Consider the following 23,245-nt stretch of genomic DNA (forward strand, 5'->3'; position numbering starts at 1 on the left):
TTTACCGTCGGCTGGGTGGGCCGACTCTAAGACTGCTTTATACGCTGTGCATAGGCACTGTTCAATCTTCCCCAGACCATGACAAACACAAGTAATTTGTTGCTCTGGCTTCTTGAATGACTTCCGATGCATTAGCAGAAGCCTGGAAGAGCAGGATAGCATATATTCCTGTCTGCATATAAAGGATAATTGTGCTTTAGTGCTTGATTTGTAATTGCTGTGTTTATTCTGTCATGCTTGTGTGAATGTAAATACATGCATTCAGCTTGAGTTTGTAGAAGTTTTGCCTTAGTGTTTTGACAGGCTGAACTAAATCCACCACCGTTGAGTCTTATTTGTTAAATCAACCTGGGTTTGTTCAAACAACAGCAAAAAAAAAAACTTTATTTAAATAGTTAATTTTATTTAATATCATATTATTTTAATACTAATTAGCAAATCATTGGCAGAGCTCTCTGTTTTACATGGACAAGAAATAAAGATCTAGTAAAATAAGTTTTACTCTTACTCCGTAGTTCCGATCTTTATTCTCATGAAGGCCTAGTTAAGGATCCCTTGAGACTCTGTGCTGGTGAATTGTGCTTAAACGTTGTTGAAGAGGTTTGTTTTGTGTTTGTCTGTCCCAGCATGTCTCTGCTGAACCACGACTGCCAGCCCAACTGTGTCATGATCTTTGAGGGCAAGAGACTCACGCTGCGAGCCGTTCACCTCATCAGACCCTGTGAGGAGGTACAGCACATGTCCATCCTTACACACTCACACACACTTTAGTTCTTAGTCTTATTTCTAGTCTGTTTCACTCTGTCTCGCTCTCTCTTTTAATGTATGTCATTTTTATTCTGCCCTGACCCACGGCTCTTTAAATTTATAGGAACTGAAAAATAATCTCTTTATTTATTCCTTCCCTTTCTAGCTTGTACTTATTTGAACAATGCCCGAGACTTGGTATTACGAGCACTTCCTGTGTCTGTTTGCCTCTTTAAGAAGAATCGCTTTATGTTTTCCCCAATTGTAAGTCGCTTTGGATAAAAGCGTCTGTGAAATGACTAAATGTAATGTAAATGTAAACTGGGAGAAAATTCTAAGCATGGGTGTCTGCTGCCACAGGGCCCTGGACAATATTACCAGTTGCCATTTTTTTTATATTATTTAGCCATTTCTTCAACATAAAATGGAATTTCAAAGACTTTTCAAACATATATTCCAAACACATTAAAGTTTAGAATTTTTTATTAGATTTTTTTATTCACTCTCACTCCTTTTTATTGTTTATTTTGATCTATTTATTATATATATAAATATATATATATATATACACTACACACACACACACATATGTATGTATGTATATATATATATATATATATATATATATATATATATATATATATGTGTATATATATATACATATACACACACGCACATGCATGCGTCGATTGAGCCAAAAGTTGCGATGTCAGGCCATTCAAATAAACATAGTAATATTTTCATAGTGCCGTGCAGCCACAGTGTTTATACTTTCAGCCCACAAATAGCATCCTTGCAGTTGTCTGGTCATATTAAACTGGGACAGGAGAAAGTATTTTAACTGCCATTAAATTACGCACATCACACCACAGTTTCCCAAGTGCAGGCACTTAACAGAGCCTCCTTCCAGATCAACTTCACCATAATTCAGTCATCTGATGAATAAATCTAAAAGCAACATTCTGCATGGCACATTTACAGCATTTAGCATCCGCTCTTATTCAGAGCGTTCTGCAGAACATTTTAACAATCAGTCCTGACTAATCGAAGCTCATTTAAACCTATGTGCATGACCGCACACATCTGTCACACCACCAGCAGAGAGCCAAGATATGCATATACATTATTCATATACATTAACACCTGAATCCATTCGGCTGATGTGTGGCTGGATGTGGTTTTTGGCCTCAAAGATAGAGAATCTCTCATTATGCAACCGTTCTGTTTATTTCTGCTCTGAAAGTTTAGATATTCCAAAGTAAATCAGGCAGTCATGCTTAATTTACCTCTGACAGGGGGAGGGAATGTCGAGAGAGGAAGTGAACCGGAGAATGAAATTACCAGCAAGCTCTCTCTGTACACAGGGAGTAATGAGAATTCACACTATAGGTGTAGGATATACGACAGCAGAATACATGAGCGCTCATCGTCCCGCAGACTCTGTTTACACACACAAACACACACTCGCAGCGCGATTATCATATATACACCCACACACATCTGCACACTGTACACACGCCGCTGTTTGCCCATAAGGGTCATACTCATTTTGGATCTGTTTTACGTTTTCTCCTCTTCCTGTTTCTGCTGCTTTCTGTGTTTACTCATTGTTTAGTTTTATGCACTCTGCTCTTCCTATCTGCCTTTCTCTCTCTCCACTCAATAACTCATTCATTGAATAACTGTTTTAAATTCTCTCGCGCTCTCTATATTTGACCTCACAGAGGTTTGGAAGCGAAATAGCTTTCTGCATACTGTGCTGTAGGCCTATGTACTGCTTGCTGCATACTATTATTTTGCCGTATGCAGATAAATGTTTACAACAGTAATATGCTACACTGTTGTCACATGACCTTACAATATTGCATATTTGATTCATTAAACGGTGTTCAGCTATAATCTTGGAAATATATGTAGTTATTTTACATATTTCATCCAATTTTAAGGCATTGGGATAAAAATGAATCATGTTAATGTTGATTCTGATTCATTTGTCAAGCTATAATGGATTTTTTTTTTTTTATATATATAACTCAAGCACATTGCATCATGGGATATAGTATTAGATGCAGTTTTTTGTTGTTTTATACTGCACAATTTAATAAAGCAATATGTCTCCACTTATAAATAATAATCATTGAAATTAAAAATGTAACTAAATACATACAAATGTTATATTAATAAGATATTAATATTCTGTTGGCACTTCTTTTAAAAATAACAGATAGTATGTACTGTAACACCAAACAAGTCTGTAATTGGATGTACATATAGAAAATGGATAAATAAACGAGCTCCTTAGCTAGATTAGCTCCTGATAATTCCACAGCAGTTCAGCCTTTTCCGCTCCGATTATCCGTTATGTCAGCTGTGTTAACAGCCTTGAAGATGGTTGAACATTTAAACACAAACATATGCACAATAACGCAAAGCAGACACATTTTCTATTTTGTTTGCATCGTGCAGAATTGGACCAAAGGGAAAAGACCATGTGGTTTTCACATGTTAGCTCAGCAGGCAGACTTTCATTATTCAAGACAAAACTGCCACAATACATTAACTACGTTGCCAACCCTATGAGCTGCTATTGTGTTTATTGTATTTCTCTCTTAGATGATTCTACTAGTTGTCTGAGATTTTTTCCCTAACCATCTCTAATCTCTCTTTCTGATTCTGTTTAGCTCACTATAAGCTACACCGACATCCTCGCGACCAGCAAAGAGAGACGTTCACTTTTACAGGAGCAATACCACTTCCTGTGTCAGTGCACGCGCTGTACCACTGAGGACAAGGTGAGCCGTGTGAACAGCCCTTCATATCTATCTTCCCTTCCCTGATCTTTCTCATCCTCCCTTTATCCTCATTTTTCTATTCCTCTCACTTTCACCCCATCGCTCCTGGAAAAGGCTTCTCCCCGCCTCATTGTGTCCTGGCGGGATTGCTATCTATCATCCCTGTTCTCCTCCATGTTCTGTTTTCCACGCTCTTTTGCTCCGTGTCTGTCCCACTCAGCCCTCGAAAGCATCTGATGATGTGTCCTAGACCGCTCTGCCCCGGGGAGACCATCCTCAGCAGGCCCTGTCATCTGTGATCATCACTGCGATGACAGGAGCATGTCAGGAATAAAGCTTTGGATGGCATGCATGGGAGAGACAAGTACAAGAGAGCGGATGAATGAATGGAGTGTGGAGAGATGGGAATTTAAAGGGGAAGTGTGTCATTTCAGGGATGTTAAAAGGCTTCTTCCCCCATCTGCACAAACTACACTAAGTAATCCATTTGTATGTTGATTTCCAGAGAATTGTAAAGACTCATTTTTTCACTTCCATTCGGTGGAAAAATACAGTTCCATTTCTTTACCAATCTGTTTAGGCTGTGTCCCAATTCACACACAGTCCATCCTAAATAGATTAAATGTAAGATTAGAGGTAATGCATTCTGGACCAGTCATTAGACAGTTATAAGAAGTTGTTAATTAAAATGGCCTACATATTTTGAGATGATTAGTATTTTATTGTGTTGGTTAGCTGTACTGGAATGTATAACATTGATTTATTGTTTTTTTTATTGCTACATAATTTTTGTATTTTATTTGTTTTATTTGTAACCGTTTGTAATGCTTTGGGTTATAGAAAAGTGCATTATAAATAAAAAATATTATTATTATTATTAATAATAATTTTCATTATTATTTTTATTATTAACTTCTTTTTTTTATTAATTTAGAATTCACTCAAAGAATATTTCACCCAAAAATGAAAATCTGGTCATTATTTTCTTACCCTTATTTTATTCCAAACCTGTCTTACTTTCTTTCTTTTGCAAACACAAATATTTAGAAAAATGTATCTGTGGGTTGCTTTGCCCATACAATGAAAGTCAAAATGGTCCAGTGTTATTTTGGACCCCACTGACTTTTCAAAAATATCTTCTTTTGTATTTTACAGAACAAAGAAAGTCATACAGGCTTAGAACAGCATGAGTAAATGATTTTCAATTTTGGCTGAACTATGTCTTTAAATGCTTTGCGAATGACATATGGATTTTGTGGCATGTGTGCTCAAACATGTCACTGGAATACACAAGTTCTTTGCAGGCTTATGGTGTGGTTATTGTGCACCTGCATGCAGGCATCCCATGCTAAATAACTCTGCACTGAGCTCAAGAGAAGAGGCTTTATCCCTGCTGTTAACACCTACACAGCTGCTCAGACTGACCTCTGCTTGAGTCATCTGTCAGATATTGCAGATAAGAATAAACGCTCTTGCTCAGGGCTGCTGAGATGGAGACTTGGGTTTCATCCCTGCCTTCAGTTCCTTCTGGGTCTGAATCCAAAACAGTGGAAGCTTTTTCAGCTTGTTTTTTAGTCAGGTTTGGATTTTAGGACACCTCCTGATATGTGTGGTACAAACTCTGTTCATTCACCCATCAATCAATCAACAAATGTAAATCATTAAATGAATAGAGGTCTCTGCCTAGGCACCAGAATATTGTAGAGACTTAAGTATTATGGAAATATTAGTTTAATATATAATTGAAAATAGTTACATTAAAAATAAAGTAAAAATGGACACAATGTATTTTCTTAATGCATGTTGTTTAAAAAATGCATCAATGGATACAGTATATTAATGTTTCCGAAATCTGGGATCTAAGTGTTTTGGAAAAAAACAAAAAAACATCTCTCACAGAAGCTGCATTTATTTGATCAAAAATACAGCAAAAACAGTAATATTGTGTAATATAATTACAGTTTTTATTACTCTAATATATTTTAAGATGTAATTTATTTCTGTGACACAAAGCTGAATTTTAAGCATCATTGCTCCAGTCTTCAGTGTCACATGATCCTTCAGAAATCATTCAATTTTACCGATTTGATGCAGAAACATTTTTTATTATTATCACTTTTGAAAACACTTGTGGAAACCATGGTACATTTTTTTAGGATTCTTTGATGAATGAATATAATTTATTTAAAATATAATCTTTAGTAACATTATAAATATCTTTACTGTCACTTTTGATCAATTTAATGCATCTTTGCTGAATAAAAGGATTTATTTATAAAATACAAAATCATTCAGACCCCACACTTTTGAATGGAAGTATTTATAATATTTAAAAACTTTTCTTCTGAAAATTAGTACAATAAAAATCTAGTTTGTTTTTCTCCTCTGTTTTTGTTGTTCAGCACATTTCCCGCTATCACCCTCCATCAAACGCCTTCAGTGTGTGTGTGTGTGTGTGTGTGTGTGTGTGGAGGGGGTGCATGAGGTAATTACAGGTGAGGTGTGTAAAGTGTTACACTGATGACATTCTGATGAGAGGGACTTGTTGATTCACCACCGGCTTTGCGGTAATCTGACAACCTGTGTGAGTGCAATAGGACACACTGACACGCTAAAACAATAGAGCAGCTGTATGTGCAGTAAAGTACAGCAGGGACGATCAGGTTATCACCTTCCCAGAACCTCCGGCGACCGGAGATATGATTCAGGCTGACAGTCGTTTGGGGGTCACAGATGTTCTCCTGTTCATGAAGGCTGTCTGGCCATACATTTCTCCACTTTTTTCTGTGTTTAGTATTCAGTGTTCTTTCACATTTACACCATATCTCTTTTACAAATCTGTTGATAAAATAGTCTTTTTCTCAATTCACATGTCATCAGTTCTAAACAGTATCCTTTGGGATGCATTAAACGAATAGTTCACCCTAAAATGAAAATGTACTTACCCTCAGGTCATCCAAAATGTAGATGAGTTTGTTTCTAAATCAGAACAGATTTGGAGAAATTTAGTATTGCATCACTTGCTCACCAATGGATCCTCTGCAGTGAATGGGTGCCGTCAGAATGAGAGTCTAAACAGCTGATAAAAATATCACAATAACCCACAAGACATTAATTGATGGACTGCAGTGGTGTGGATTACTTGTGGATTATTGTGATGTTTGTATTGTTTTTGGGCAAACTATTCCTGTAATGTGTCTCAAAGGAGGTGCTGAGGGGTCTGCAGAAAATTTCAGAGAAAAAAGTTTACATTATTATTATTATTTTTTTTATTAATTATTTCCCATTCTGCTTTCTGAAGACTGTCTTCTGAATAATAATTCCAATTATTTCATTCCCCTTTATTTTAAATTATTTATACACCTTTATATTTGGTTAATAGTTTTTCTAATAGATTTTTATCTCTCCTAAAATCTACATGATTTTTCAGTGAATGTCTGTATCATAAGCATGTACAGTATATAAGTTAATAAATATAATAATAATGTATAATATTTAATAATTATTTGCTGAAAAAACATGGATATATATATATATATATATGCATGTTTTTTCAGTGAATATTTACTATTGATATAATATTTTTACCAAACCTATATACAGATATTCACTGAAAAATCACACACAATCCATTTTTTTTCCTGATGGAGTTTCGATCATCAGCACGTTTTCTTCCCGTATGTACTTTTGCAAGCAAAGTGCTTTTAATTTGTAGTTGGACTATATGAGGATATGTTTGACAAAGCATTCGACTTCCTGTCATGCTTGTTCTCTGGAATGTTTTAATACACAGTGCACTCTAAACAGTGCTGTAATGAATAACATGATTATTGAATTTACACTAATAAACAAAGTCTACAATTTGAATCCTGGCTCTCTCCCTGTAATTAGGCTGTTCACGTTAACAAGAAAATGGCTTTTTCATTGAAAAGGAGCTGCGAATAGAAAAGTTTTTCCTTTGTGCAAGCAGATGTATAATTTCATGCTTCAAAGCCATTTTACAACTATAGAGATTTGACTAGAATGCGAAATGGATTCAGGTAAAAATATGTTTTCTGACGTCAAAACCTGCAGAGGGTTTGGTGTGATTGACAAGTTGCAGCACGTTTAACATGTTGAACATGATTTCATGTGCAAATATGAGTATTATAGTGATTTCTGCAGTAGAAGCAGAGGATTGTGGTCCGGCGGAGACTTCAGGAAGTTAGCCTGTGGGTTTTTGGCCTCTCATGACATGCATACATCTCTCTCCTGCATTTCGGACAGCCTGCACTCTATCTGATAAATGATTTATAAAGCCTGCATAGTTTGTATGGACTGAGTGCACTGGAGCAAAAACACATAACAGGACACTTTGAACAGCTTTCTGTGAATATCTGATTTCATTTGCTCTCTAAAAATACATTTAGTTTCTCAAACTTTGGCTAGACAATACAAATATCTCCACATGGTTATAACTGGCTTTATTAAATATCTCTTGCAGTAAGGTTGATGCATTTATGAATGTTTATGAGGCATACAATTTTTTTTCTTTTTATCACATATATTCATGGTGACCTTTCTCATCCCAGAACTTTTTTTTAGCATCATACTGGTTTGTTGTCTTGCTTTGATGCTTGCAACATATATTTTTAAAACCAATACAAGATCCTACTTTTATGTGGTCTGAAATAATATGTTGCAAGATGTAGTTGGAGATATTTATTATTACAAGAAGAAATGTGAACGGCATAAATGTAAAAGTTTGACTTTCTGATGGACAGAGTGGTCTATTTTTTATTTGTCTTTGTTGAAGTGCCATATTTTATTTTGCTACCTGTTTGGGATGTTGCAAATCATGTCTATATTATGTAGTTAAAGACTATTTTTAGAAAACAGTAGAAAAAAATCAGGAGAGACCATTATAATTTGTGTTAGGCCATAGTCTGGTTTTGTAAGTGTAAATGCTTCAAGAATAAAAAAACAGTAAATATCAACGTCAAAAAAAAACATAATAATAAAAAAACAGGAAAATACCGTGTTCAAAAATTCTGGGAAACAAACAGTATTATTGTCAAATATTAATACTATTTAAAATAACTTTTCTATTTTAATATATTCAAAATGTAATTTATTCCAGTGATTTTGTGCTTATTTTGTGGAAATCGTGATACATTGTTGAATTATAATTTTTTTTTTCTTTATTATGAATAAAAAGTTCAAAATACCAGAATTTATTTGAAACCGAAATCTTTTGTTACATTTTAAATGTCATTACTGACACTTTTGACAAATGTAATGTGTCCTTGCTGAATGAAAGCATTAAACAAAACACATCACAGACCCAATCAGTAATGAAGAGTTATTTAGCGAGAATGGCATAATGGAAAGGTGCTATTTAGGTTGAATCAATTCTGCAAAAGAGTTTAAATTGATTGTGTGTGTGTGTGTGTGTGTGTGTGTTGTCAGCGCTGTGACTGTTCACCTCTAATGCATTACACAGCTTTGATGTCTCAGAGGCACTCAAACGTGTATCCCCAGGGGCCACACAAACACAAGTCTCTCCGCAGGGATTTGAGTATCTGTCAGACCCCCCCATGGCTCGGACTCGTCATCACACTTATCTTGAAAAAAGTTGCCCTCTCAGAAACAAGCCCGTTCAGTCTTCACGCACCTCACGGCTCTGTAATCCTGACAGCTTCTCTCATTCTCCTTTTAATGTTTTTGTTGTGTTGTACGGATGAAGCTCTTTGATGTTTGATGACATCATCCTTCCTTTACAATTTAAGCATCACTGCACCACACTCACAAATTTGAGCTATAATGCAGTAAAAGTTCTAATTTGTTTGGTCAAAGTATATAAATAGATATAAAAATGTGTATATACATTCAGTTTTTATGACATATAGTGCAAGTTATGTGGTAGATGGGGAGAGACTAGCTCAGTGCAAATGACTGTACATACAACTTAGGTTGCAAGGAAATATAAACAGAAGGTGCATTATAAAGAGAGGTATGTAAGTAGCATATGTTTGTATATGGCCAATGACCTTAACGGCCTCCGGAGGTAGAAATGTGCAAGGGAATGTGCAAAATGTCAGAAAATGTGCAAAACAGCAGGAATAAAAGAACATTGTGAGTGAGGAGTGCAGACAGGTTATTGAACAGTGCAGTATTTTTTATTTTTGAAGCATAATAATAAGGAAGTTTTCTTGTTGTTGTTAAACAGTTTTAATGGACTGTTTTAAAATGAGTATATATGAAGGCAATTATAAATGAAGTACATTTATAAAATAATATTTGAATAAATATTTTTAAATAAGAACAATATTTTATAAACATAGAAAGCAAATACAGTATTTATTCACACCTAGTAAGAGTGTAAATAAATAAATTCTTCTTTAAATGGCAAATTTTGATTGATTTTGACCATTAATTAATTCATGACTGGTGCAGTCGTGGCCTAATGGATAGAGAGTTGGACTTGTAACCTGAAGGTCGTGGGTTCAAGTCTCAGGTCCGGATTGTAGGTCGGGGGAGTGAATAACCAACGCCCTCTCCACTATCAATATCACGACTGAGGTGAGACCCTTGAGCAAGGCACCGAACCCCCAACTGCTCCCCGGGCACCACAGCGTTGGCTGCCCACTGCTCCTGGGTGTATGTTCACTACTGGGTGTACACTTGGATGGGTTAAATGCAGAGCACAAATTCTGAGTATGGGTCACCATCCTTGCCCACACACCACTTTCCCTTAATCTTTGTAGTGTTATGTAATTTTTGCTACTGTTTTTTGATAATTAAAAAAAATATCTAAGATATATGTATAAATATAAATGCATTTTAATGTAATACAATAAATGACAAAATAAGAAAAGATATAAATGCATACATACTGTACACAATATTCAAACAAATTTTAAAATAAAATTTGAATGTAACTTCAAAATTTTAAATACAAATAAATGTATTATGACTTTATATAATAAATGTGTTACTTATTCACACATAAGGGTGTAAATACTTTTTTAAAGAAAGCTTTTGATTTGATTTTAGTGCATTACTTAGTACTTTGTTTTATGTCATGTCATTTTTGCTGTTAATTTTTATGGTGGTTTTTCTTTTAAATTAGATACATATATTTATATAAATAAACATATATAATCACAGTTGATACCAATAAATATATTTATGAAGTAAATGATTTTTAAATATTTATAATAATAATAATAATAATTTACAATTTTACATTTAAAATAATACATTTATTGTAAATTTATCAGGTAAATCAATAAATTTGGTCGATAAAGTTTTATGTTATTTTTGCTATTGCTCCGGTAATAATAAATAATAATAAAATGAATTCATGCGTCATTATTTTGTGAACAGGACTGTGACATGCTGGCTGGAGAGAAGACAGCGTGGACGTCTTTAAGAGAAGCCATCCCTCACCTGGAGCAGCTTCAGTCGGAGCAGTGTATCCTTCACAGCCGAATTAAGGGCTGACACTCAGTGGGCGAGAACTGACTGTATCTCAGGGTTTAGCAGGGTGACGTGAACTAGCCTGTAGCAGTTTAGCTCTGGAAACAACTGCTAGTCATAGGCGTAATTTACGGGTGGGACGGGTGGGACATGTCCCCACCACTTTTTACCAGGCTCGATATTGTCCCCACCACTTTTAAAAAGTATCTGAAAAATAGATTGCGTAAGGTATATATTAAAGGAAAAGCACCATCTACAAATCGTCACTCTTCATAATCTAATTCATTCATTTAACACATTTTTCCGCCGGTCAGAAGCTTTTCAACATCCTCAAAGATGAATATTAAGTCTCGTTGTGAAACTATCGCGAGATACGCGATATGCGTCATGGGATATGTAGTTTCCTTTCCCTATAATTAATTAGTCTACAGATCCTGTACCTCTTTTAAAATTTATTTGTAGTCTACAATGTTAATACTGTATTTTAGTCTTAAGGTCTCTGCACACTGAGTCCGAAATTTCCTCATGCGTTTTATCGCATTCGCAATCTTAAAAATTCGTCACCCACAGAGACCTTGCACACGGAGTCCGATGCGTTTTAATTAATCCGTTGGGGAAAAATTCACAAAACTATACAAAATGTCTTCAAGCAGTGAGGATGATTTTGTTGTCCTCTCTCTTTTTAAAAAAAGAAAAAGAAAAAGGAAATATTGGGTCCATCCAATCCTTAGATTGCGCAGAGAGGAAGGTTCCACCTCCTTATCAAAGAGCTGCGGGATTATCCCGAGAGATTCAAAGTTTATTTCAGGATGTCAGTGCCTCAGTTTGATACTTTGCTATCGATACTGAATCCACATATTAAAAAGAAGACCACCAATTTCCGTGAACCAATTTATCCTGAACAGAGACTGTCTGAGGTATGGATACACACACACACAAAAACATCGAACTGCGGCATCGGAAAGGTGCGCGCCAGGCATAAAAAAATAGGCTACAGCAGTTCTTTATATTCTGTATCTTTGTATTCCGCAATTTGTTTGTCATAAAGTGCTCTCTGCTGCAAGACGAAGTGTATTAATTTGTCTGACACTATTTTGGATTTTGGCTTTCGCTTGTACGGTGGCTCTGAATTGTCAAAACACCTTCTCAAAGCATCTCAAAATGCTTTATACGGATGCGAAAAACGTAAAAAATCGAACCCGATCCGAATTTATTTTTTGACGGACGACAATTTCGGAGGCAGTGTGCAAACGTGATTGACAAAACGTGAGGTCGTATTTGTTTTTCAACGTGCGAAAATTTCGGGCGAAAAATTCGGACTCAGTGTGCAATGTGCGTGGCTGCTTCACTAAAAAGCTTCTTATATCACTTCCATACTTTCTTTTGGACATTTTGTTGATGTTTTAACATTTATGCTATAGGTAGCAACATTTACCGTATAGCCTTTACATGTGGGGTGGGGGAGGAAAAAATAGAGCTTTTATACAAACGTCATAAAAAAAAAGATTCGTCAAAACAATTTCATTTATTTAATTAATAAAGGTAGTTTAACCATTTTAAACACAAATTAACTCTCATTCATGTTTTACAGGAGGTTTTGCGTAGTTCAGGATTGGTTAAATTATTTGATTGGATGAGGAAACATTTTGTGGGCTTGTCTTGACTCTTGACGTAATGTTGAGCGCGTGCATCGATCACACCTGCTTTTAGCAAGTTGTCCGGCTGGTATTAAGAGAAAATTCATTCATTCAAGTAATTCAAAGTGGAATGAATCGTAATACACACACACACACAATTGATTGGGGATTAATGAATACGCTGCAGCTGAGCATTTATCTTGCGTATTTTGATTGATATTAGCTACCCTGGATGTGTTGTGATAAGCAAAACGTAACATTCACATTGTGAATGTTACGTTTTGCTTATTTGGATGTTTATAGACATATTTGTGAATGTGATGCATGTGTACATCAAAGTGAAAATTAAGTGCATTTCCAACTCTGAACTCAGTCCCAAGTAAATTCAGTTATTAAATAAACAAATAGCAAAACGAGTTGTGCGCTGTCCCCACCACTTTTCAAAGCAAAGTTACGCCGCTGCTGCTAGTCTCTGCAAACTATGCCCAGTACTGTAGTCAGATACTGCAGTGAAAGGTGTGAGGACAAAGCTGTCAGTTCTGTCTAGCTCACTTGCTTTTACCCCTTTGGACATGTATCTGATGTATGAAAGAAAAAACAAGCTGTCTTCCCCATGACATAATAAGCATAGATTTTGGATTTTGTGTACCGTTGTTTCCACCAGGTGTTGTGACTGGCTTAGCAAGACTTTCTTGAGCTACTGTAGTTTTCATAATACAATTCAGCTTGTTTTTAATTGTATCCTTAACTGTTTAATCAAAAGGCTGGGAGGAGTTGCTAAAAGAGAGCCAGGCTCATTTGCATAGATACGCAGATGTCGTCCCGGACAGGAACATCTATGTGCTCAGGCTGCTGGATCTGGCCATGGATGCGTGCATTAGTCTGGATGACTATGAGTCGGCGCTGGAGTACGGCAACAGAGCTCTGGAATCTTACAAGTGAGTGTCTGCAACAAAAAGTTGTTTTCTGTTTCATTACTGACAGATTTTCCTGGTAAATTTCCAAGGAATACACCTCCATCACATCCTCAAATCTATAAAAGTCCCCTTATAACTGTGACTCACATAGAATTGCTCACATCTGAAGACCAAAGACAGACAAGTGCAGATTTATTCTCAGAAACGCTAGGCGGCATTGAAGAATAGATCCTTGTTATAGTATTTATCTCTAATAATAGATTTATTCATTGCCATTATGGTGGTTTTTAAGCAGTTTTAGAAAGCTTTCTGTGATTCAGTCTATTCAGATTCAATTTATTTTTCATCTATACTTATAGTTGCTTGTAATAGTGAAAAATGACCTAGTCACAAACTATCTTTAAATTCTGAGGTATCCTTAACAAAACAGTAACCATAGTGTTAGCCAAAGTGAAGTGGTTACTACACTTACCTTTCAAATGTTTGACGTCAGTAAGGTTTCAAATAAATTGATACTTCTGTTTAGCAAGAATGCATTAAACTGATCAAAAATGACAATAAAGACAATAAAACTTAGAATTTTACAAAATGTTTCTATTTCAAATAACAGTTGTTTTCCAAATTTCAGGAAAAAAAATTCATTAAAAATAAAACCTTTATTTACTTTTATTTTCATCACTTATTAACTTTATTTATTTGTTTGTTTGTTTGTTTTTTATTTATTTATTCCAATCAACGTATTATAATTTCAAAATGGTCATGTGACACTAAACAAGGAGCAATGGCTGCTGAAAATGTTACAGAAAATAAATAAATACTGTAAAATATATTTCAAATACATAACTGCTATTTTACCATATATTTTGCCATTTTTATTCTATTCTTGAACAACTAAAGGATCATAAGACTCTCTTTCCAAATAAAATTAATTTCACTAACCCCAGATGTTTTTAACAATATAGTATTGGACGTATAACTGATCAAATGTATGATTTTTGCTTGTTGGACAATAAAAAAGGCAAAAAAAATATCTGATTAATCTGATAAATGATTTTTTGAAGATGACACAGCAACATGTTAAACTTAATAGCATCATGGTGGCAAGATTTGGCAAATACCACTCACATTATGTTCAGAAAATGTCAAAATCTACTCGTTGCTATTGTAAAATCATTAAAAATTTAAATATGATTTTCTTGAAATAATTCTTTAAATAGTGTTTGGTACACTAGTTTTGGCAATGTTTTAACAAACTATGTTCTGGAGGAAACCATGGTTGTTTTTGTATGCGATGCTGCTAATTTTGAGTTATTGAGAAATGATACATTAAAATCTCAGTACATTTACCATGATTGTACATCCTGCTTATACAGTATGTTTCCTATCCTAATACCAGAGGTCATAACCTTTCCCAGAAAAAAAAAGCTTGTTCAGCTGTGTTTAATGGGACAAATGGATCAATTTAGTAAAGGGCAGACCCCAGGTGACATGCACCGCAGGACGGTATTCATCACCAACTTCTACTGAATCAATGTGCACAACACCAATCTTAGTATTGTGCATCGTAGCCACTATATGACTTCCCATGAGACGTGTAGAACAGACCAGGGGACACTGGTCTTCTTTTGAAGCAGAGTGCATTCCTGTAGTCTACTAAAGCAGGAGATCTAGAGCAGGTTTGGGACTCTTCTACTGTGGTGTTTCATTTGTGGTTGTAGGAAAAAGCTGTTTGGAAGGTCTCTTTCCCATAGTGCTGAGAATAATACATACCTCCAGGCTAGATGCAAAGAGATTATTGACTTCAAGCTCCTGCAGATGTCAGTTTGTAGCGGCACTAGACCTCCAGTGATTTCCACTAAATCCAAAAGTAGACAGTAAAGAAACAGTCGGATCAGAGCTTCAGAGGCATTGGACCTTGGTAAAAAGTGAAATTACCCAACAGCTTTTCCCCTGTCAAATGGGGGGAATATGAATACAGTAGTTATTTTTCTACTGCGCTGGATCCCATCTTCCCATGTCAGCTCATGCAAAGCATGAACAAGTTTTTATATTGCCTGTTGGATTCTTATTCTCCAGCTTTATACTGCGTCTGATTAATGTTTATGGTGCCGAGGGAGGGCCACCAATGCAAGGAAGAGGAAAAATGCTGCTAAAATGGCTCTTTAAATGCCGAATTGACATTGAGATTGATGCTTGCCAGTGTCGCCGCTGTTTCTGCTGTTAGTACAAGATAAATGCATGTTATAAAGAAAGATAAATACGGCACACCAGAATATTTCAACCGTTTGGTCATTTTCATTGCATATCCTTCTTTACTTGTCTTCACCAAAGAAAATGTAAGGCTGAAATCTGCTACTCAAAGAGGTTTACGTTTTGAAATACTATACTAATAAAATATGGAAATACCTGGGATATATACAGTACCATATTAAAGTTTGGGGTTCCTTGATGAAAAATAAATATATTCAAATGTATTTGAAATACATTTATTTCGTGCTAAGTATACTACATATACATTTACATATTTATGAACTTAAAAATACCCTGCAATTGTACTTTTAGTATACTGGTATACTTAACCTGCTAAATTGGAATAACTCATTTTGTACTTAACTCACTTTAATTGTGCGGAAGTAGTGCTAAAGATATACAACTAAAGATATATTGAAGTATATCTGATTGTGCTAAAGTAGATTTGAACAATGCTTAGTATGATTTTGTTTTATTTTAAATAGGCTATATTACTTTTTCACTAGGGTTGGTAAGATTTTTTTATTCAGCAAGGAAGCATTACATTGATCAAAAGTTACAGTAAAGACATTTATCATGTTACAAAATATTTCTGTTTCAACTGTTATTTTGAACTTTCTATTTATTAAAGAAAAAAATCACATCTTGGTTGTCTCAAAAATATTAAGCATCACAATTGCTTTCAACACTGATATTTCTTGAGAATCAAATCGACATATTAGAATTATTTCTGAATGATTATGTGACACTATGGAGTAATGATGCTAAAAACTCAGCTTTGCATCACATGAATAAATTACATTTGAAAATATATTCAAATAGAAAACAGTTATTTTAAATTATAATAATATTTCAGAATATTTAAATTTTTTCTGTATTTTTTTGGTTAAATACATGCAGCCTTGCTGAGCATAAGAGTCTTCTTTCCAAAACATTTTTCCAAAACTTTTGAACGGTAGTGTATGTTGCATGCAAATAAATGTCAGTATTGTCCGATTGCAGTCAATTTTGAATGGCCGTCAATGAAGAAAAAGCTTTTTGCTCTCAGAATGGTTTTTAGCACAACACATTAAAGAAATAATGTCCATACACCCAACCAAAAGTTATCCGCTTTATTTCATTATCATTGTACATGCCCTCTTTCTTCGCATTGAAATTGGAGTTTAAGAGTCATCAGGAGTCATAATATCCATCAAACATTTGGGCAGAAAATCAGTAAAAAATCATAACATGGCTATGAAGGCTGTGAAAGCGGTTTTGTTTAAGTGACAGCTCCAGTCATCACGTAACGCCGGGCTTCATGACATTCCATTACAGCTTGATTCAGTATTCGTCATGCGCCTTTGTGCTGCGTTTCAAAATTGTGAGGTTCATTATTGGCCTTGTCTGGGATCCCAAATTATTTCTGGAATTGGCTGGTCCTGTGTTCGCCGTGTGAATGCTTTCTGAACAGGCAATTATTAGAAGAGGTTCTGCCCCCTTCCTCTTGTCATTCAGGCCACAAGAGGTTTGGAAAGAGATAGTGGCTGAGCGGCAACCTGACAAAGCAATAATAGATCCTTCACATCACAAGAGAGTTTGAACGCCCTTGTAATCACACAGGGAGAAAATTAAATTTGGTTACCTTAAGAAACTTCAAAATTAGTTTTCTATCTGTGTGGTGTGATTTGTTTGCATCAGATCCTGTTCTACGTGTTGCATGTTAACTAAGGTCGCTGCTGGCTATTGCAAGATAAATAGACGTTTATTTATGCACCGATTCTATTTGGGGATCAGTCAGGCTGTTTAGTGAGAGCCACTGAATTGTTTTAATTGCTCAAGTGCCTAATACATGCAAAGTGATTCATTAGTGTATGCTGTTTTTAGCCAGTCTTTTCACAATAATTAATTTGATTAGAAAATTAGCATAGCGGATTCTCATTATGTATGACGATGCTTTGCATTTTACTTTGAACTTTTATTCAGTCTTTAAAACCTAGATCTAGGGATATTCAATGATTTGACAGCTTACATAGGGGGTGATTAGTCTGATCTGTGTTTTGCTTTCACTGGAACCAAAATTAACGTTAAGTTAGTGAGTTTTGAAAAAGGTAAATTGGCTTTGCAAGTAAATAATGTTTAAAAAAATAATAGCATAAAAATATATAGTTTTTTATTTTAAACACTTATATTCAAATATATATTTTTATTTTATAATTATTTTTAAATGTTGTTTATAAATATTAATTATAAAACAATAAAAAAATCCCTTCATGTTTTGTTTTAGCTGTAGATATGTGTGTGTGTGTGTGTGTGTGCGTGTGTGTGTGTGTGTGTGTGTGTGTGTGTGTGTGTGCGTGTGTGTGTGTGTGTGTTTGACATATATTATTATTATAGCAATTTATATTTTTATTTTTATTTATTGAATAACAAAAATTACAATTTCACTGCTTCTAAGGAACATTTATAGCCAGTAAATTTTCTCAACCTTTCAACACCAAGTGTGGCTAAAAATGTTTGCTTGTTTTTGTTAAAGTGTCAAAGCTTTTTAGCACTTTCTGAAGGTGATGCTAATTAATCAAATAGAGAAAAATGTGTCTTGTAATAGATTTTGCTCCTCCCACTTGTGTTTTTTCAAGTTAAAGTCACGTTGTATGACCCACTTATACTGCAGCCATCAGTTTAAACACATCACAGGTTTCTGGTACCTGCTGTTCAGCCTGGAAGCAGAAACTACTTGCATTTTCACATCCAGGTGACTGCGCTATCAATAGCTCAACTGCGGTTCGCTCATTAACAATACATTACAATATGACTGTTTGAATTCCTGTCATTCAGTCATGTAGAAGAGATACGTGGCTTTGTTCATGTAATTTTGGTGGTGTTTTGGCAGGTGTCATTTCTAAAATTCATTATAGATGGGTCAGAGAAGAAAAGGAGTTTATAAGCATTAAAGCAATAAAAGATTTACATTTTGTTTCCCATACATTAGAATGTGTCCTGTTTAATTTAATTTTTTTAGCAAAAAACATTAGCTATCATACATTTTTACCATGATTTACAGAAGACACCCACTAAAATGTAGTTTAGTGTAACAATACTTCATATCAAAAGAATTATTTGTAAAATGAAAGGACTATATTTAAGTATCACAAATGGAGTCCTCCAAAAATGTATTAATTGTAATTTTAAGTCTTTACCAATCTTTGCCAATGTCCATAAAAACACTAGGTTTGTCAGCAAGACGTTTTTAATCATTTAAAATACAATAAAATGTAACTTTTGCTTTTATATATTTTAATAAGCAGGTCAGAATAAGCGTGTCATTAATATGCAAATTAGAACATTAAGCAGTTAATCCAATGAAGTGGAAGAAGGAACATTCCTGAGAGTCCGGCTCCACGCGATGAACCGCCAAGGGCATCCGGATCTGTGGCGTTTCCCTTCGTTCCAGCAAAACTCTGACCGCTCGGCTTTGACAGTTTCGGATCTCTGCATGGGATGTTTGTTGCAGTTTCAAGAGTGATTTCACTCGAATGTTTATGTACTTTGTCTCATCGCCTGAAGTATTACTTTGCCTCTAACTAGCAACATTGTGCATCTAGTTAAATTGTAAACAGCACATTCTTTAGACCTGACACACAGCATGTTTATCATTTACATGCAAAGTTTTCTGTTTCAGATCAGACAAAACAAGAGAAGCACATGTCCAGACTTCACTAGATCACTTTGTTTTGTTTTTATTTAGTTGAAATCTCCAGGACTGGTGGAAGAACCTGATTTTTTCTGTCATTTCTCATTAGATTGCAGAGTGCATGAATATTTATTCAAAACAGTCAGATTTTTTTATGTTATTGTGCCCACAAGGGCAGCATTTTTTATATTTATAGCTGCTTTATGTTAGTTTCTTCTGCGTTATATGAAAATTTAATTGACTACTGACCAAGTCAAGCTTAGTCACTTCTGCAGCTTTTAAGGCATCACTTTTATCTCATGGCCAAATATCATCTGATCTATTCACAGGAGGTTCAGTCGTAGTTCATCAGTCTACGTAGTCTGCAGTTTTTGCTTGAGGCACACTGATGTACAACAGAATACTGCTCTCAAAGAGTTCAATCTATTTGTGTCTCCAAATTGTCATTGAACGCTGATGTAATTTTTGCACCAGAAGCGACACCAAACAGAATTGCAGAAATAATGACCTACCTCCATCAACATGTTTCTCAGAACAATGGATCTCCTGAAACTCCATGATATCCAATGCAATGACATTCAAATCTTTTTAATTGCATCCATATACATCTTTAAAAGACTATTAATATTGAGTAACATTATTGATTTAACTGCACTGATAGCATTGGAGGAGAACCGAATTGAGCTGGATAATGACGCTAACTTTGCAACACTGACACTGTTATTGGACTGAATTGAATCAATATCACTGACTTGTAGCTAAATTGAACTTGTTTCATAATTGATGAAGATTGCAACATTGGCACAGTTATTGAACATAACAGAATCAACACTGAACTAAATTGAGCTTATGACACTATTGTCTTTTGTAAAGCAGCATCACAGCTGAAATAGATTTTGATTCACAATTGATGGATTTTACCACATTAACACTGTTATTTTCCTGTTTATGAAAGGAATAGTTTACCCAAAATTGTTTGAGGAATTTGGTATTACATCACTTGCTCACCAATTGATCCTCTGCAGTGAATGGGTGCCGTCAGAATGAGAGTCCAAACAGATGAAACACACGACTCCAGTCCATCAAATATCCTCTTGTGAAACAAAAAGCTGCGTATTTGTTAAAAAACGAAGCCATCATTAGGGCATTTTAAATTTAACCCATTGCTTCTGGCCAAAAATATCAGTTCATAATCCATAGAAACGCTTCCTCCAGCAAAAAAGTCCATCCCCTGTTGTCCTCTCACACCAAAATCCACAGACATATTTGTTTAGAACTGTTTTTAACTGCTTTTGCATGTAAACTTTATTTCTGCATATTTCTCTCCTGATTCAGACGAGACAACTTCTTCGCTGGTGAAAGCAATATTATGGATAAAGGATTCATAATTTAGCTGGAAGCAGCAGTTTAAAGTTAAAGCATCTTTATGATGGATTTTTTTTTAAAGCAAACACACAGCTTTCAATTTCACAAGACGTTATTTGATGGTATGGTGTTGTGTGGATTACTTTGTGATGTTTTTATCAGTTATTTGGACTGACGGCACCCATTCACTGTAGAGCATCCATTGTTGAGCAAGTGATGTAATACTAAGATGGGGGAAGTCGTGGCCTAATGGTTAGAGAGTCGGACTCGTAATCCAAAGGTTGCGGGTTCGAGTCTCGGGCCGGCAGGGATTGTAGGTGGGGGGAGTGCATGTCCAGCGCTCTCTCCACCCTCAATACCACGACTGAGGTGCCCTTGAGCAAGGCACCGAACCCCCAACTGCTCCCCGGGCGCTGCAGCATAAATGGCTGCCCACTGCTCCGGGTGTGTGTTCACGGTGTGTGTGTGTGTTCACTGCTGTGTGTGTGCACGTTGGATGGGTTAAATGCAGAGCACGAATTCCGAGTATGGGTCACTTTACTAATTTTTTTTTGATGAAAACCTATGAGCTTTAAACATGGCAAGCTGATTGAATAAAACATTTTGGAGCATAATTATCAGTGTGCAGATAATTATGTTGCTGCTGTGTTCATGAACGTACTTTCTCGATCTTTTCCACTTAATATATTCAGTCATGCCAATTAAAGCCTAATAATTTTTAATGAGCTGCTACTGGTATGTATATTTTACCTACTGCCAAAGCACCAACAGGTGGTGTAAAGAAAAGCGCAGTATTCTACATCGGTACTTCAGAGATGCGTATTTCTATTCATAGATGCTGTATGAAACAGGGCTGTTATATTTAAATATGTATGAAGAATATCTTCTGCTTCGTATGCTGCTTTTACCACAGACTTTAAGTTCTGTTCATTGCCAAGCAGAAAGACAAATAGAGGCCACTTTATTTCAAGTACATTGGCAACAAATCATATTTGGACACTTGAGTCAAATTTAAAAATGTATGAATGTCAGTGCATTATAAAAGAGAATAACAAAGCTAGTGTTGTTTCTTGGAAAGAAAGGTACACTATAACCAAATGACCATAAATCGATGTAAACAAAAAAGCTGTTGTTAAAAATGTAATATATAGATATATATGCTGTGTGTGTGTGCATATAATATACAGCGAAAAAACTCATTCCTAGAATTCTCTGTGGCTATGCTTCTTTTTATTTATTTATTCTTATTAGTATTTACCTCGAAAAAACTATGAAGAACTTTGATTCATCATATGGCTTTAGTGGCTCTTTCATTTGTGTTTTTGGTAGTTTTTATATTATAAAGATATATGAAACAGATTTTAGAGCTTCAGTAGGTTAGTATATTAATATTATATGTGACCCTGGACCACAAAACCAGACAAAAGAGTCAATTTTTCAAAATTGAGATTTATGCATCATCTGAAAGCTGAATAAATAAGCTTTCCATTGATGTATAGTTTCTTAGGACAATATTTAGCCGAGATATAACTATTTGAAATTCTGGAATCTGAGGGTGCCAAAAAAATCTAAATACTGAGAAAATTGCCTTTAATGGAGTTCCAAATTAAGTTCTTAGCAATGCATATTACTAATCAAAAATGAAGTTTTAATATATTTACAGTAGGAAATTTACAAAATATCTTCAAGGAACATTATCTTTACTTAATATCCTCATGATTTTGGCATGAAAGAAAAATAGATCATGTTGACCCATACAATGTATTTATGGCTATTGCTACACATATACAAATATACAAGACTGGTTTTGTGGTCCAGGGTCACATATAAGTTAAAGAACTATACATTTGATTGTTGTTCTTGTTTTACTGTAAATTTAAGTTAGAATCTGTAAAACTTAAAATGTTGCTGCTGTAGCATATTTTTATGGTAAAATTCCAGCAAACACAACTGCTGGCGTATGACTGTGAATTACAGAGTAACAAAAACACTTTTCAAATAAATAAATAAACAGCATTTTGGGGATTTTAAAACGTAAAAGAATTGATATAATGTTCAAAATGATGTCTAGTCAATCTACAGTTATTGTTTTAAGTGCTCAAAAGTGTCGAAATACTTTTTGGGACTGCTGTATATTACATATAATAATATATTTAATAATATATATTTGTTTACTGTGTGGAGACGTGCTGATTTCGCGTTTGGTCCCGTTCTGTATCGCGTATCTTGTCAGTGTCTGCGCTTGCTTGGCCATTTGTTGTGAAAAAATAAGGAAAGTGTGTCCAGGTAAATGAAATGAGTATTTTGTTAGACCGGATATAAAAAAGCTCTTTCTTTAAAGTTTTAGCTTTTAGTTTTGGATCTGTTTTTAGTTGTTGTAATACTACAGTTGATTGCTTCTTT

The 23,245-nt window shown here is 35.0% G+C and overlaps 1 protein-coding gene across 1 annotated transcript in view; it reads left to right on the plus strand.

The window, feature by feature from the left end:
* The window catches only part of LOC306885965 (histone-lysine N-methyltransferase SMYD3-like), a 164,958-nt gene that overhangs the window by 133,687 nt on the left and 8,026 nt on the right, over positions 1-23,245 (plus strand). Inside the window, exons 7-10 of the mRNA XM_079442802.1 lie at positions 627-729; positions 3,429-3,539; positions 10,908-10,995; positions 13,401-13,575. Of these exons, the coding sequence (XP_079298928.1) occupies positions 627-729; positions 3,429-3,539; positions 10,908-10,995; positions 13,401-13,575 (477 nt within the window). The remainder of the gene's footprint in view (positions 1-626; positions 730-3,428; positions 3,540-10,907; positions 10,996-13,400; positions 13,576-23,245) is intronic.

Source organism: Barbus barbus (genome assembly GCF_936440315.1).
Source record: "Barbus barbus genome assembly, chromosome: 20".
NCBI classification, from domain to species: Eukaryota; Metazoa; Chordata; class Actinopteri; order Cypriniformes; family Cyprinidae; genus Barbus; species Barbus barbus.